Source organism: Falco rusticolus, chromosome 8 (genome assembly GCF_015220075.1).
Source record: "Falco rusticolus isolate bFalRus1 chromosome 8, bFalRus1.pri, whole genome shotgun sequence".
NCBI classification, from domain to species: Eukaryota; Metazoa; Chordata; class Aves; order Falconiformes; family Falconidae; genus Falco; species Falco rusticolus.
The window spans coordinates 3,523,472-3,537,717 of record NC_051194.1 but is presented as its reverse complement, the minus strand read 5'-3'; the positions used below and the strand labels follow the sequence as shown (position 1 = coordinate 3,537,717).

The 14,246-nt window shown below is 52.1% G+C and overlaps 1 protein-coding gene across 3 annotated transcripts in view; it reads right to left on the bottom strand.

The window, feature by feature from the left end:
* Positions 1 to 732: 732 nt before the first annotated feature.
* Positions 733 to 14,246, bottom strand: part of JADE2 (jade family PHD finger 2) — an 84,023-nt gene continuing 70,509 nt past the window's right edge. For 2 of the 3 annotated variants that reach the window (XM_037396872.1, XM_037396871.1), the window contains exons 10-12: positions 12,481 to 12,598; positions 7,793 to 7,921; positions 733 to 5,339 (exon numbers count right to left, since the gene is read on the bottom strand). In XM_037396872.1, the coding sequence (XP_037252769.1) occupies positions 4,483 to 5,339; positions 7,793 to 7,921; positions 12,481 to 12,598 (1,104 nt within the window). In that variant the 3' untranslated portion in view covers positions 733 to 4,482. The remainder of the gene's footprint in view (positions 5,340 to 7,792; positions 7,922 to 12,480; positions 12,599 to 14,246) is intronic. The other variant, XM_037396873.1, reaches the window with a different exon arrangement.

Here is a 14,246-nt window from a genome sequence, read left to right as displayed (position 1 = left end):
CTGTGCCCAACTGCCCGCCCAGACGCAGCAGCTGCATGCAGATGGGTCCCACTCACGGGGGGTCCCCGGCACCCAGCCCCAGCACCCAGCTCCAGCGTTTGCTGGAACAAGGGAAGACCCCTGCCCATGGCTGCCCAGCACAAGCGGGAGCGGTGGATCCCCTCAAGCGACAGGTTTGTACAAGCAGCATCTGACCACCAGGTAATTGTGACACTTTTTTGGATTTCACAGCTCGCTTTTGCCCCCGTGAACAGCAAATTAACAGCATATTCCCCCCTCCCCCCGCCTGTTACACCGGCTCCTGGTGCAAGAGGCTGCTCCTCCCAACCTCCCAGCTCGTAATCAGGCTCTTCCTCTGTGATTTGCCCCAAGTCTGTAAAATAAGACTTAAATCTCCACGAGAAATGGTGGTTGCCTTGAATTACAGAAACTTTCAGGCACAGGGGACTTTGTGAGCACCTTCTGGCTTGGGCTCTCCCCTCCACCTGTGACAAACATCCCCAGCTCTGCTCACCCAGGGCTCGCTGAGCTCTGGCAATGGAAATGTAGATGGCAGCACAGTGGAAATTCAGAAATTTGTTATTCACAGGCAGACAGCAGCTGCATCAGCAGGGCCAGCCCAGCTCTGCATCCCCATGCACAGCGCTACATCCCCTGGGATGCTTCAACGGGCCATCAGGTCCAAGGGTAAGTTTGCTCGGTGTGACCCTGCTCACTGCACCGACACAGAGGTACACAGAAAACACTGCTTTATTGACTGCTTTTGCCAACACATTGAGGAATGCAAAGGGGTTTTTCCATAAGCAATGGGCCATGGTCCCAATGTGTATTAAAGCATACACTGTATCTAAACAGGATGAAAATAATGGCAGACAGAGCTATTCCAAGGCAACACAAATAGCATGCATAATACAGTCTCACACAGAACGAGTTTGATAACATTATATTGCTTTAAGGATTAACTAACATGGAAAATGTACAAAAAGGAGAAATAGGTTTTTGCATTAATGAAAAATACATTTTTTCTCTACAAAGGAATTTCTAATACAAGAAAATAAATATTGCAACATAAGCCAAAAATAATTTAAAATTGCTCTTTTCAATATATTTTCAATATTTCTCTTTTGTATTAACAAATGGCACATCACGTTCTTTGAAACAAAGAAAACAGAAGGGTTTCTCCTCCTGCGACATTCATATCGTTTCCTGTAACTGATGTGAAGTGAGTCTGTTTTGTGTGTGGAATGGTGCAAACTGTGGGGGGCTTTCTTTAAAGAACAACCAAACCTCACGCCCTGCCCTGCAGCAGCATCTTCCCGCTGGCAGCTGCTCCCGCATCCCGCTCCCACCTCCAGGCCGTTCTGCACCTCGCCCTGGGGCAAGCTCCATCAGGCAGCACGGATCCAATCCCCATCAAATAGGTGCAAGCAAACAAGCAAAAAAAAAAATTAAAATGAAGAAAAAATTTTACAAGTGGGTGTGGGGAAAATGGGTCTGTGGAATTGGGGCTGTCCTTGGGAACGCCCTGCAGCCACTGGGGCTGGGGCTGATGTTGGGGCCGTGCTCCACAATCAGAGCAGGATGCTATTTGCATCCCCTTCTCAACCACTGCTGCTTCTCCAAGGAAACGGGTGCTCTTACAGTGCAAATGGCGATTCCTGCAGTTTATACATCTTAAAAGACAACATTACCTTACTAAAATAAACCCTTTTAATTTTTTTTTCTTTCTATTAATTTCAAAATACATTTACAGTAACATCAAAAATACTTTCCTTGTGCGCTTTCTCTTCTGAACGCCAGGCTGCCCTGCTCCAGGGTGGTGGCGAGGACGCCCCGGGCAGGGGATGCACCAGGGCGGCCGCAGCCACCCCGTTGTGGTCCAGCACTTGCTCAGCCCCATGGCTCATGAGGGCTCCTTTTCTCCTGTCTATCCCCCCCACCCCATTCTTCTCCCCAGGCTTGAGGTGCCCCACCAGCCCCCTTGAGCTTTCCTCACCTAAACGCCGTCTCCTGACGGCAAAATCCGGTGCCTGATGTTTCGGAAGTGTTTCAGACTGTTTTATTGCCTGGTGCTGGTGGTGCCGGGTTGGTTGTTCTTTAAAGTCTCCCCCTTTTTGCTTTCCTGTACTGAGAAGACAAGTAGTGCAGAAGCTGATGAATGGAGCTGTGTACAGTGAAATTTGTGGATTGCTTTTTTATTTTTTAACCATAATTGAGTGAAGCACACGGAAGCAAGATTCATTAAAAGGCAGCATATTGATTATTGTTATGACTCTTATACTAGGATACTGTAGCTAAAGCTAGCAAGCCTGATAAGATAAACTAAGTCCTATTTACTGTATTTAACATTATCTGAACATACTGAGCCTTAATTAATGAGCAGATTTTCATTTCCAACCTCAATGGATTATGCTAATTTGTAACAAAGGTGGTTCCCGTTTTGTTGATTTTCTGGTTTTTTTCTCTTTTTTTTTTTTTTCTTTTTTTTTTCCAGCTAATAACTTGTGTAACCTTTTTTCCGTCTGAGGAAGATTTCTCCCCAGGCATGGTCAGTCTCAGCCAGGTTACTGTTGGCCTTAGCGAGGGCTGGGTGCAGGCGCTCAGCATCCGACCCGAACCCCGCCGCTCGCCATGCCTGGGATGAGCTAGGCTGTCATCGCTTAGCTTTGCTGCAATTTTATCAATAATAAGGACTTTGGAAGGCTGATAAAGATGATCTACTCTAAAACATCAATCGAAGGAGTCTCAGAGTCTCAAAAGAAAGCTCACAGTGAAATGAGCAAAAAGCATTGGAAATCAAAACGGCAGGATGCGGTCTCGGAGCAGCAGCATCCCTCGGAGCAAGCTTGGAACCTAACGCTGCAGCAGTGCGTTATGAGTGTGTCTTTAGTCCTTTGTTGCTAAATAACTTCCGATTCTTTTCATACTGACTAGTTTCCGGTTTCTGGCTGTGCTGCTTGACTGTCAAAATATTCTTTGGCATCCACAAAATTGTTTGACTGATTGGTTTGACAATTGCAAGGGTTTTTTTGTTTAGTGATGGGTTTAACCGGTTGCAGAAGTGTCCCAGGTTTGGGTTGCTTTTTTTTTTAGTTTTTTTTTTTAAACATTTTTTATTTTTAAAAAACAACAACAACAAAAGTTTCAGTGAATTCCTTTTTTTTTTTTTTTTTTTTTTTGTTCCCTGAGCTCACACTGGGGTCACTCCAATAAAACACGTAGCACGACTTAACTGTGACCTTTGAAGCCAAAACCGAAGTAATGGTGCAATTAAGTGCAAACATGGAAATTCGCCTGACTTGTAGGTAACATGGGCTTTTAAACAACATTTAAGGCTTATTGGGGACGTTTTATGCATTAAATTATTGTAATATTTATAATGTCAGCTTCTGTGAATCACCCTCCCACAACGAGTCAACAGCTTGTAACAAGGATTTAAGGAATAATAATAAAAAAAAAAAAAAAAGTGATGGGGAGGAATAAATTCACCATTTCCCTTGTAGCGTTTAGTAGGAAAACAAAATGGTGAAGGCAAGCGTTTCCATTTCCCCTTGGTGACAGTACGTTTGGCCTCGGGGCGAAGTGTTTCGTTGTGCAAAGGGGATTTCAAACAGTGGGACCACGGCAGCTGTTAGAGAGAAGCATGGGCAGAAAAAACTCGCTCAACCTCCCGGGTTAAACCACCCCCGACTCCCCACGCTGTTTTTAAAGGATGCTTCTCTCCCCCACCCTGCCCCACATTTCCATTTTCCAGCTTGCTAAAAGCTGACCAATTCACCTGAGTAAATCGCTTCAGTTTTTCTAGCAACCTCAACGGGGCCGACCCGCGGGGCAGCGACGGGGAGAAATTCTGCATCCTGGCCCCTGGACGGATCCCGACCAGATGGAAAGGTGAGGGGAAAAATAACAACCGAGGTTTGGGTTTTTTTCTTTTTTTCTAAAAATAGAAATGTAACATTGCTCTCTTCCACCCCAAGCGCTTTCCTCCAACAAGCTTTTTGTGCTTTAGTCATTATTTATTTTAGTATCATTTAATTTGCTTCCTCGTATCCGCGCACAAGGCGGGTACCTCCCCTCCCGCAGCCGGCCGCTACCGTACCCTGCGCTTGCTCCCTGCTCCGGGGGCAACCGTCCCGGGCAGAAATCTGCCCCTCGTTAAATAATGCCCATTAATTAAACTGTCATCCCTGCAGAAAGCACGGGTACCGGCACCCTCGGCATCGGTCCTGCCGGGCGCCGGCTTGTGTTCCCGGGAAGTGGGATCTGGCAGGGAGCCGGGGAGGGACCACACTGTCACGGTCATTGATGTCGATGAAGCTGAAGCTGTATCTCAGGCGTATAGAGAAGAGAAAGACAACAGTGCTGAATTTCCAACTATATACACATATTAAAAATCCCCCTTCCTACAATACCAGGCAGAAATTGGACATGGCAGTTGTAACTGGGTTGAGGCCTCATCGAGCTGGCGTGGTCGGGGAGGAGTTAGGATGCCAAGATGCTCATCCTGACGATGTCCTCACCGGCTGCATCCAGCTGGCCCCGCTGCGCCCTGCCGCTGCGGGACTCCCCGTCTGAGTCGCTCATCTCTGCGTCGGAGAAGTAGCCGTCCGTCTCGGCGTCGAAACGACGCAAGGGAGCTCCGCCAGCGCCGTCGGGCTTGGGGGGCTGCAACCTCCGAGTCCCTCGGCTCTCCTTTGGTAATTTGAACCGCACGATGGTTTTGGGGCTACCTACGGAGTCAGGCACTTTGGCCGCGGGGCTGAGCTCCGGCTGAGCGCAGCGCGGCGTCTCCTCCTCCTCCTCCTTGCTGATGCAGCCCCTCGCCCCGGTGGGGGGGTGAGGCTCGCCGGCTTTCGGGACACAGCCCTTTTTGGCCGCCTTTTTTGCCTCGCCCGTCCCTTTGCGGTCAGTGGGAAGCTTCACCGCCCCTTTCTCCGACTTGCTCGGTCTGGAATCTGGAGTGAAGGGCTTGGTGGCACCATCCGACAAGTTGCTGGCGTTGTTAGTCCAGGGCTCCGAGCTCTCCGGGTGGCTCCCAGCCACGGCGGGGGGGCTGCTCCGGGGCAGCTTTTTCTTAGTGTTCGTTCTTGTTTTGCTTTTCACTTTCTTTGTGGCCTCACTCTGCTTGAACGGGGATCGGAGGGAATGGTCCATCATGAAGCTCAGCAAGGTCTCCTCATCCTGGAGGAGCTCCTCGGAGAGGCCGGGGGTGCTGTCCTCGTGGTGGGCGTTGTTGAGGGACCACTCGCTCATCGCCATGTTCTCAGCAGTGATCTGGACCGACTGCGCCAACCAGCTGTTGAAGAAGGTCCCATCAATGGGGAAGGACGTTGACAAGCCTGGAAAAAAGAGAAAGGGGCAGATTGCCTCAGGAGCCAGGAACAGCCATACTGCCCTCGACACCTCCACCAACTTCACCAGAACTCCCCAGCACCGGAGAAATACTCAAAAGGTCAAATGTAACCACATCAGGAAACAGAAGGGGGTTTGCTCCAGCACTAATGCTGAATTTGGAGTTCACAGAGGTCACAACACAGCTAGGGTGGTCCCCCACATCCAACACTCCACAAACCTCCCCAAATCTGAACTGAGCATCCTTCTGCAGTGAAGATGCCAAGGCTCAACCCATGCCGAGGTTGAAAATGCATTCCCATGCAAAGGCAGCAGGCAAACAGTTCGGGTGTAAGCCTACAAATGTGGTGACTGCTACCAGAGCGGGACTTGGACCCAGGTAACGGGTTCCCCGGGGAGCAGCTGCCATGGGCCACCACCGAGCCAGGTGGCAGTGGGGTGATGGGACTGGGGCCAAGCCTGCATGCGAAGGCAGGGAGGGGGGGAGGCAGCTCTGAAAACATCTCCTAATACCGGAGAGGTGTGAAAACGGAGGAAGAGGAGCAGAGATGACGGGCTGGAACGGGAAAAGCTGGAAAACTTCCTAAGAATTATCTCTGAGAGCAAGAGCGAGCATTGTGGGCTGGGCTGGGTCTAATTAGCAACTGAGAAGGCGCACACTCACACAAGCACACGCGGTTTTAATCCCCATAACAGAAACCCACGGGTTCAACATTAGAGCTTGTTTTATGGATGAAGGAAAGATTAGGTTTGGTTTTTTATTTCAGGTAAGAGCTTTCTTTTTAAAGCGGTCAGTCTAGCAACAGAAGAGGGAAAGAGCAGCGGCACAGGCACGGTGACTCACACCTGCAATGTTTGCCAGCCTCACTGACAGCTTTGCATCACCCTCCCCCGTGAGGAGTGATATGGGAGGTGACCCTGCACCCCCACACTGTGTGGATGAGTGACCACAGCAGGGGTGACAAACAGAACACCATGCGCAATGCCAGGGCTGCTCAAGGGCAGCACTGGGGAGGTTGGTCAGGTCAGATGCCCCCTCGAAGGTGACACTGTCAAGGTGGCAGTACTGCACCTTCTGGCAGGTCACCATGGTCCTTTTGGAGAAGACAGCCCCTGCCCTGGCACCAGCCCAGTGCCGGGGAGGAGAAGCAGGAGCAGGGATAAGCTCAGGGCACCGCGTGGTACCCAGGTGCCAAACAGCCCAAGGTCTCGCTGGCAAGGGCGCTGCCAGGCTCACCTTCCCCCAGCCCTCCTCAGGTGGCTGCAGCCCCAAGCGATGCTTCAAGCCCTGAACAAAACACAGGTTACAAAACCCTGGCAAAGCTTTGGGTCGGCTGCCTGGTTTCCCAGGCTCGCAGCAGTGCTGCCTGTCTCGGAGATACCCCAGCCCTCCATCATCTGATGGAATCTGTCCCAGAAAATCCAAAGTCCCTTTAGCAGAGAACAGCGCAGAGACAAGATGAGCACAAAAGCCCTGTTTCCAAAGGGGCTCCTGCTTAAGCCCAATGGCTTTGAGATGAACAAAAAGCAGCAGAGTCGGGGCAGGCAACGGGCAAAGCAGAGCAAGGCAGGGTGGCCCAGACCTCCCACAGAAATTCTCTGTACCCCCGGCAGGGTTTTATAGCACCCTCAGGCTGTCCAAGAGCCCCACGGGACCCACAGGGCAGCTGAGCATGTGTGGGCTCATCACGTCCTGCCCAGCATGCTGGCAGAGGTGACAGTGCTGGAGGAAGACAAACAAAAACCCAATTACGTCCCAAAAACATACACAGCTGTCAAAGATCTTGTCAAAAAAGATCTTTTTGTTCTGTTTTTTCCCTTCCCTCCCAGTGCTGTGGGCTGCTGAGCAGTGGTAGGTTGCAGCTGATGGAGAAGAGCCAGAGGTGGGTGAAGCATCCCCACAGCCAGGCTGCATCTCCTCACCCCCCGAACAAATTCAAGAGACCGGCCACGCTTTGTGCCTGTCCCCGGGTGCTCCCGGACCGCTGGCACCACCAGCATGACCACACAGCCCCAAACACTATATGCCATGGAAATGCACAGCCCACGTGCTGTACCAGCCATCAGCACACAGCGCAGAAGATACGGGAGGTCAGCCCTACTGCAGGTGGGTAAGTCTGATTTTATCACCGGAATGTGAAATCACGCTTCAGCAGCACATCACAGGTTTTGTAACACATTCTCCCAATCCGGGCACAAGCCCTGGGGGCTGGGGAGGGGATTTTACACCCCCTGCCCTGCTGGGGACCATGTCTCTGATGTGGTCTCTCCCACAGGACCCTGGTAATTCAGGCTGATGCCTGCAAAGGAGAAGGAAGAGGCTCCCACGGGTGTAACTAACTCCACCGTGTATGCGCAGGAGGGATCAGGGCTGGGACTCCCCAAAACAGGGAGCCTCCAGCAGCACGGGTCAGCTCTGCGCCCATAAAATCAGACTTACCCAGTTGTCCCAATACAGTTTCGTTGACTGATTTCCTTTTCTCTTTCTTCTCAGGACTACTTTTTCTACCATCTCTTCCTTTCCTTCTCGGGTCACTTTTCTTACCCTTTGTCTTCTTCCCAGTTTGTTCTGGCATTTTTTAGAAAAAAAGGAAAACTCCGTGTGAGACGAGGCATCAGGGATGCTGTGGTGAGCAAGTTCCCCTGGGACACACCCGTGGACTGGGGACAGGGACCAAACCTGCAAACAGCTCCAAGCCAAAGGGAAAACAGCGGCCGCTTTTTGGCCAGTTGTGGGCTAAGATCTCTGTACGTTAAGAAAATCTGAATCCTGTAGGTTATATAAAAAAGAGGTTTGGGCCTCGGACACGAACGTGGCGTGGCTGCAGGAGCAGTCCCGCTGGAGGCAGGGGACTTGCTGGAAACTCTCAGCCACTGACGTGTCCTCCTGGACCAGGGCTCTGGGGCGAGGACCTATGGGAGCAACCCCGAACCGCTTGGGCACTTCCAGGAGACATAGGGACCACCAAACCCAGTGATGTGTCACCCGTCACTGACACCAGCATCTCCCAGAGGGATTCAGCTGCAAAGCCAGTCTGACAGCAATGGCACTGGCAGTGTTTTAAAACAGACCTTGATTTGCTTAAACCTTTCGGCGACAGTAACTGCTCGAATCCATACAGTGGGGGGGTGAAAAAACCCACCCAAAGCTATAAAACTTAAGCAGTGTGTTGAACATAAGAAAATGGAGTAGGAAAGATGAGTGGCACTGCCTATGGAAAGCCAGGGATATAACTCTTAGCTATGTAGACATCCAGCTAAAAATCAATATATCCTAAATGGCTTTGAACTTGTACTGGATTTATTCCCCTTGGGTAAACAGGACAAACACCCTGTAAAAGTATGACTTACATTGCTAAGCAAAGTACTTAAACAGTTTTTACTTACTCCATTAGGTCATTCTCCCACAGAAGTCCATGCTCGATCTCCTATTAATTTTCAGAGGGGGAAGGATACTGCCCTTAAACCCCAGTGTGGGTGGTTGATGGAAGTGGAGATGAGAGATGCAGTTTTTCAGTCTGGCCCATAGGTTGAACCTGCACAAGCTGTGCAGCTATCAGAGCGATGATTTGAAGAAATAAATCAGTTTGTTGTGTCGGCCAGCAGCAGACCTGCTAACTGCCACAGCAGAGAGGCCGTGGACTGGAGGGGTCAGAGGGAGCAACCTCTGCTCTCCCCTGGCTGTGGCAGTGGAAATGTACTGGGTGAGCGGGGCAGGGAATTCACATTGCACCTGCCTGAGTCTGGATTAACAGAGGATTTATAGCCCTGGGGTTGCCCAGCCAGGAACCCCTCCTGACCAAAGGACTCATTGAAAGAAACAAAAGCAAAAGCAAAATTGGTATTTGCTACGTTCCTGCCAAATAACTGGAGAAAGGCAGACACATTTTTCACTTCGCTTACAAAATAAAAATCTAACTTTGTTTAGACAGCACAATGGGGCTAAAGAGAAACCCGAGCAGTACTTTTTGAAGAGGAACCTGTCAAAATAGTAGCTGTGTTTCAAAGCCAGACAGTGTTTACTTTCCACTCCATGCAAGAAAAATACAGGGGAGAGAGGTGGGTTCATTTTACACGGGCAGTTCTCACTAATTTTATTAAAAATCTCCTGCTTAAATGATCATTTGTCAGCAGGAAAAATAAATCCCTCCAGTTCTGAGTTTTATGTGGGAGCCATTCCAAAAAAATGGTGCCAAACCCATCTTTGAAATAACCCCAACAGATTTCAGTCCATGACTACCGTAACAGCAGTTAAAAACTGGCCCCATCCAGGCAAAATACTGCACTTGGTCCTTTATCCAAGAAACCCCAGGGATGCAGAGCAGCCCGGCTGGGAGCTGTGCAGAGAGGGTGCTACAGGAACCGTCCCCCCACTTTCAAACCAGCCAGCACTCTATAATGATGGGAAAGGCAGCAGGGAGCTGGGTGCTGAGTATCTTTAGCTCTAAGCATCATCAGTTGGCAGGGAGGAGGCTTAGCAAACGTGTGGGTGTTGGGAGCACTTGGGAGCATCGGGGTCTGTAACGGTGTGGTCGGGGTGGGACCAGGATGACAGCTAGGGGCTGAAGCAGAAAATAAACACAACACTGCTTTCCACGGCTCTGCCATGCACTGCCATGCACAGGCACGGCTGTGAAAGCTGGAGCCTGAGCCCTCCTCTGAGCCCGCTTATCCCAGCCGCCCCCCCGGGCAGTGCTGCCGGTGGCCCCAGTGCCGGCGCTTGCCGTCGGGTAGCACTGGGAGCTCAGCGTCAGGACCATGTGCTGCACCGGGGAGCACGTACGTACTGATGCTGTGCTCTTGCCTGCGCTATGGCTGTCACAGCTAACCTGAACACCCTCTCTCCCCACGTTTGGGATCGCAACTTATGGCTTGATGCTACGTCCCGGCAAGGGAACTCCTCCCGAGCTCGGGAGACCCTGTGCACCGATGGTGAAAGGCACTCGGGTCCCTAAAGTGCCCTGGCACTGGAAGGACCCAGATGATCAAACCACCTGGAGATCCCAGGATCAAATTCCCACAGCCGGTCCCTTTCCCTGGCAGCAGCAACTTGTGGGAGCCAGGTCCCAGCGGCAGCAGCCGCTGCTTAGGCTCAATCAAAAAGCCCGTCCTGGGAGAGATGACCAGCTCAGCTCCATCAGTTCAGAGCAGAAAACAAACCGGCAAACGCCAGCCATCTGGGGCAGGAGTGAAGAACTTTGCACCAAAACATATGAATCCCCCCCCAGCCTGCAGAGCAACTGCCACCTGGGCTGCCCTGTCACCACGGCTGCTCTGGTCGCTCACCTCCAGGCAGAACCAACAGCAGGTACGGGCAGTCAGGGCAGCCACGCTCCCCCTGCCCCGAGCACACCCACAACGTTTCCAGGAAGGGCGATTGCACCGCGCCGAGCCGGCGGTGCAGACAGCCCCGAAACGTGCCTGGCAGAGCCCCCCCCACAGCTCCTCGCCAGTCAGCACCCCACCCCACTGGAGGGTCCCAGCTCACCCCTCCCAGCCCACCGCGGGAGGAGCTGCCGGCTCCCACCCCATCGCTGCGTTAGAGGGTCGGGCACGCACTGGAGCTGGGGCTCCCCAGGGTGTTTTGGGGAACGCAGGTCCCCAAGGGCATTTCCACCCGTCTAACAGCCTGTCTGCAATGGAGGTGAGCTCAGCAAGCCTTCCTGGCCAAATACCCTGTGCCCCCCAAGAGCTCCAAACGCTACACTGGGTTCGCCCAGCTGAACTGGAGCATCACAAGGCTCCCTGGATCCCCTCAAACCCACAGAGCCCAGCAGCAACAGCGCACGGCAGCTGCCTTCAGGATCTGAGTTTCTTGTTCATCTTTTATCCACCTGCTATTCCCGAGCTGGACCTGCTGCCCCACCACCCTCCCACTGCTGGGAGCACCAGCCGGCACGAATTCCCCGGGTGCCAGGGAATGGCTCTTGGGATACGCGACGTGGGGTCTCTGGCTGGGGGGAACAGCTGGGAACACCATTCTGTGTGTGTCCAGGCTGGTGACCCCTATCACTGGTTCAGCGAGGACATATGGAGCAGCACACAGTGTCACTAATCTGTGTCACAGGGAGCAAGGACCCACATCTCCCCAGAGCACACCCTGGGGTCCCGGCCACCCCTGCCCACGCTGCCGCCTGCCTCTGGCCATCGAGAGGAATTTGCACAGGCTCCAGGTCACAAACATCTCAACGTACACATTTCTCAGCCTCCAAAACTTCAGTCAAAGGAAACCTTTGTCTAGGAAAGCTCAGCCCAGACGGTTTCTGAAGAAACCTCAACCATGTGATGGCTTCAAACACAACTCCAGAGCCACAAACACAACAACCATTGGAAAATCCTGCCAAAGCACCAGATGCTGCTGCTGGAAAAACAGTTCTGCAGCCATGGGGTTTGCTCTGCCCTGTCACCAAAGGGAAAGGAAGAGGGAGGAGGAGCTGTGGGCTCCGGCACCACTTGTGCAAAAGGAAAAAAAAAATAGGACAGAAGGAAAGCAACTTTATTTCAGCTCCTTGATAAAAGCTGCCAGAGGCTTTGCATGCAGTAGAGTGATGTTCTCCACTAACAGGTATCCGGAGCTGAAAACTGCAGCTGACCAGAGCAAAAGGAGCTTGTCTCTAGGAGCAACAGACATCCCACCAACAGCTTAACCTTGGGTTCTTGACAGAGCCAAAGGCATCTGCAAAGAGTCCAAAGTGGGCGCTGCTGCCCCGTGCCAGGGAGCCAGCTGCTGTGCATCAGCCCCAGCCTCAGCAGCCCCGTGCCCAGGATTTGCCATCTCCTCCCAAACAGCTCCATCTCCGGGAAATTCGCCAAAACACTGCCTTAGCATCACCACCTAACCAAACGCTGGGTCCTTCCAAGTGATTCCCAGGGAGAGGAGGATCGAGAGGGATCTGTGGGAACAAGGAGCTCCGACACTCCGCTCACCCAGGGTATGGCTTTATCGTGTGCTTCTGAACGAAACTGGAGATGGGCAAAGAGTCAACATACGAACTGTGCTTAAATAACAGCGCAGGGGGGACAGCTCTGGTTTCCCGGGGTGGGGATCTGAGGCTTGGGCACCAGTTTTGGGCTTCAGGATGGCAGGGACGGCATCTGTGAGAACAAGCTCTGGTAAGTGGTACTGACCTGGGTAAAGGTCTTTCTCAATAAGCTTCATCTGGAGATGGAAGATCTGCTCCTGCAGTTTACAAATGGTGTGTTTCATTTTCTCCCGTCTCGTCACCATGTAACAGAGATTTCTAACCTACAGAAACACAAGAAACAGCATCTGGTTTAGGCAGGGTCAAAGCAGGTCTCCTCACGCTGCGTCACTGCTTCTGCCGCCCAGGGAAATCCCTGCTTCCCCGGATTCAGTCCTCTTCATCTCACCATCATCTGTGCCACACCAAAACTCCTACCAGGGCTCTTTAGATGCGCCAGGACTAGAGATGGGGGTTCTTGAGCCAAACTGCGTAACATGTATCTGGGAAAAACCGTGCAGTGCATAATTCAAAGCCTGAATCTCACTGTTCTGGCTCTGACAGCCAGGACCCATGGAGGGTAAGGAAGGCTGGCCGGCTTCTCCAGCCCGTGCACTGGTCATGCAGATGCTGTAAGGAATCTCAGGATCTCCAGAGATGTGGCTCCACTCACCCCAGCAGCACATCTCTCTTGTAGCACCAAGTGCTCCTGCCAAGCCCTGCAGACCTGGGTGCCAGGGGCACCCACCCCAAAGCAGAGCAGCTGCCTTGGAGACCCCAGCCAAGGCTCCACCAGCCTCTGCCCTGGCACGAGGGACAGCTCAGCTACCAGTGTTACCAGTGCCTGGGGCAGCAGCGAGCTGATACATTGTGCCCAGGGGGCTGGGGCAGCCCCAGGTCCAAAGCTCTGCCCACGCAGGGGTCCACATAGGATGCTACAGGTAGCAGAGTCTCTCTCTCTCTCTCCTGTCTTCCTCTGAGCACAAAAATTAAGCAAGTTGATCTTCACCTTCTCCCATCCAAGACTGGAGTGCACAGGCAGGGTTTGCCCTCTGGCATCAGTGCCTTCCGGGGCACAAAGTCAGCCCCAGTAACACAGCACACAGGGAGTCAAATGGGGCCGAGCGTGCTGCTAATCTGCTCTGATTATTCAGGATTAACTTTCAGTACTTGTTGCAGCACATCCTTTAACTCTGCTGTTGATACACATCGGCACACAATGTGACCAGGACCCATAAAATGGGAACAGAGCCAGGAGAAACAGGTAAATTATTTTGTAATCTTACCCAGGTACAGCAATGGTGTGGATGCACAGGCTGTTTTAATCTCCTGTTAATTTTCACAGATCTAATGAAGAAGTTAATGTCTCTAAAGGACTTGTTCCCATCTCAGAAGGGAAGGTGCTGTAGAAGGAGCATTATAAGTTATGCAAAAGCCCAGCAGACGCACAGAGCCCCCAGCATCTGAGCATCATGCTGAGCCCCCAGCCCAGCAGCTGCATCACACACGTGCCCTGTTCACACCTGCCATGGAAGCCTGCACAAAAAAATGCCAAACACTAAGCAGGACCTTGGTGCCCTGGGTCAACGCGCCAGTTCTCATCCACAAATTGCTCCTTTTGCAGGCAGGGAGAGACCCTCTTCCCACAGAGCCCTGATGCGACGTGCAGGGAAGGGGCACAGAGATGCCCGTATGAGCCTGCCTGTCTCCTGAACTAGAGCCTCACAAAACTGCCTGTTGGACTAAAGCAAATGCTAGGACAGAACATGAAAAATACAGCAAAATATCCAGGTGGTGCTGGCCCAGGTCCGCAGCTGGTGCAGCCCCCCTGCCCCAGACCTAGCCCCTCTGTACGGTTACTCACACTTGCTCCACATCTACCTGCAGATCACTGGTGCATTTTGTCCCAGTTCAAGAAATTTTATTAACCAG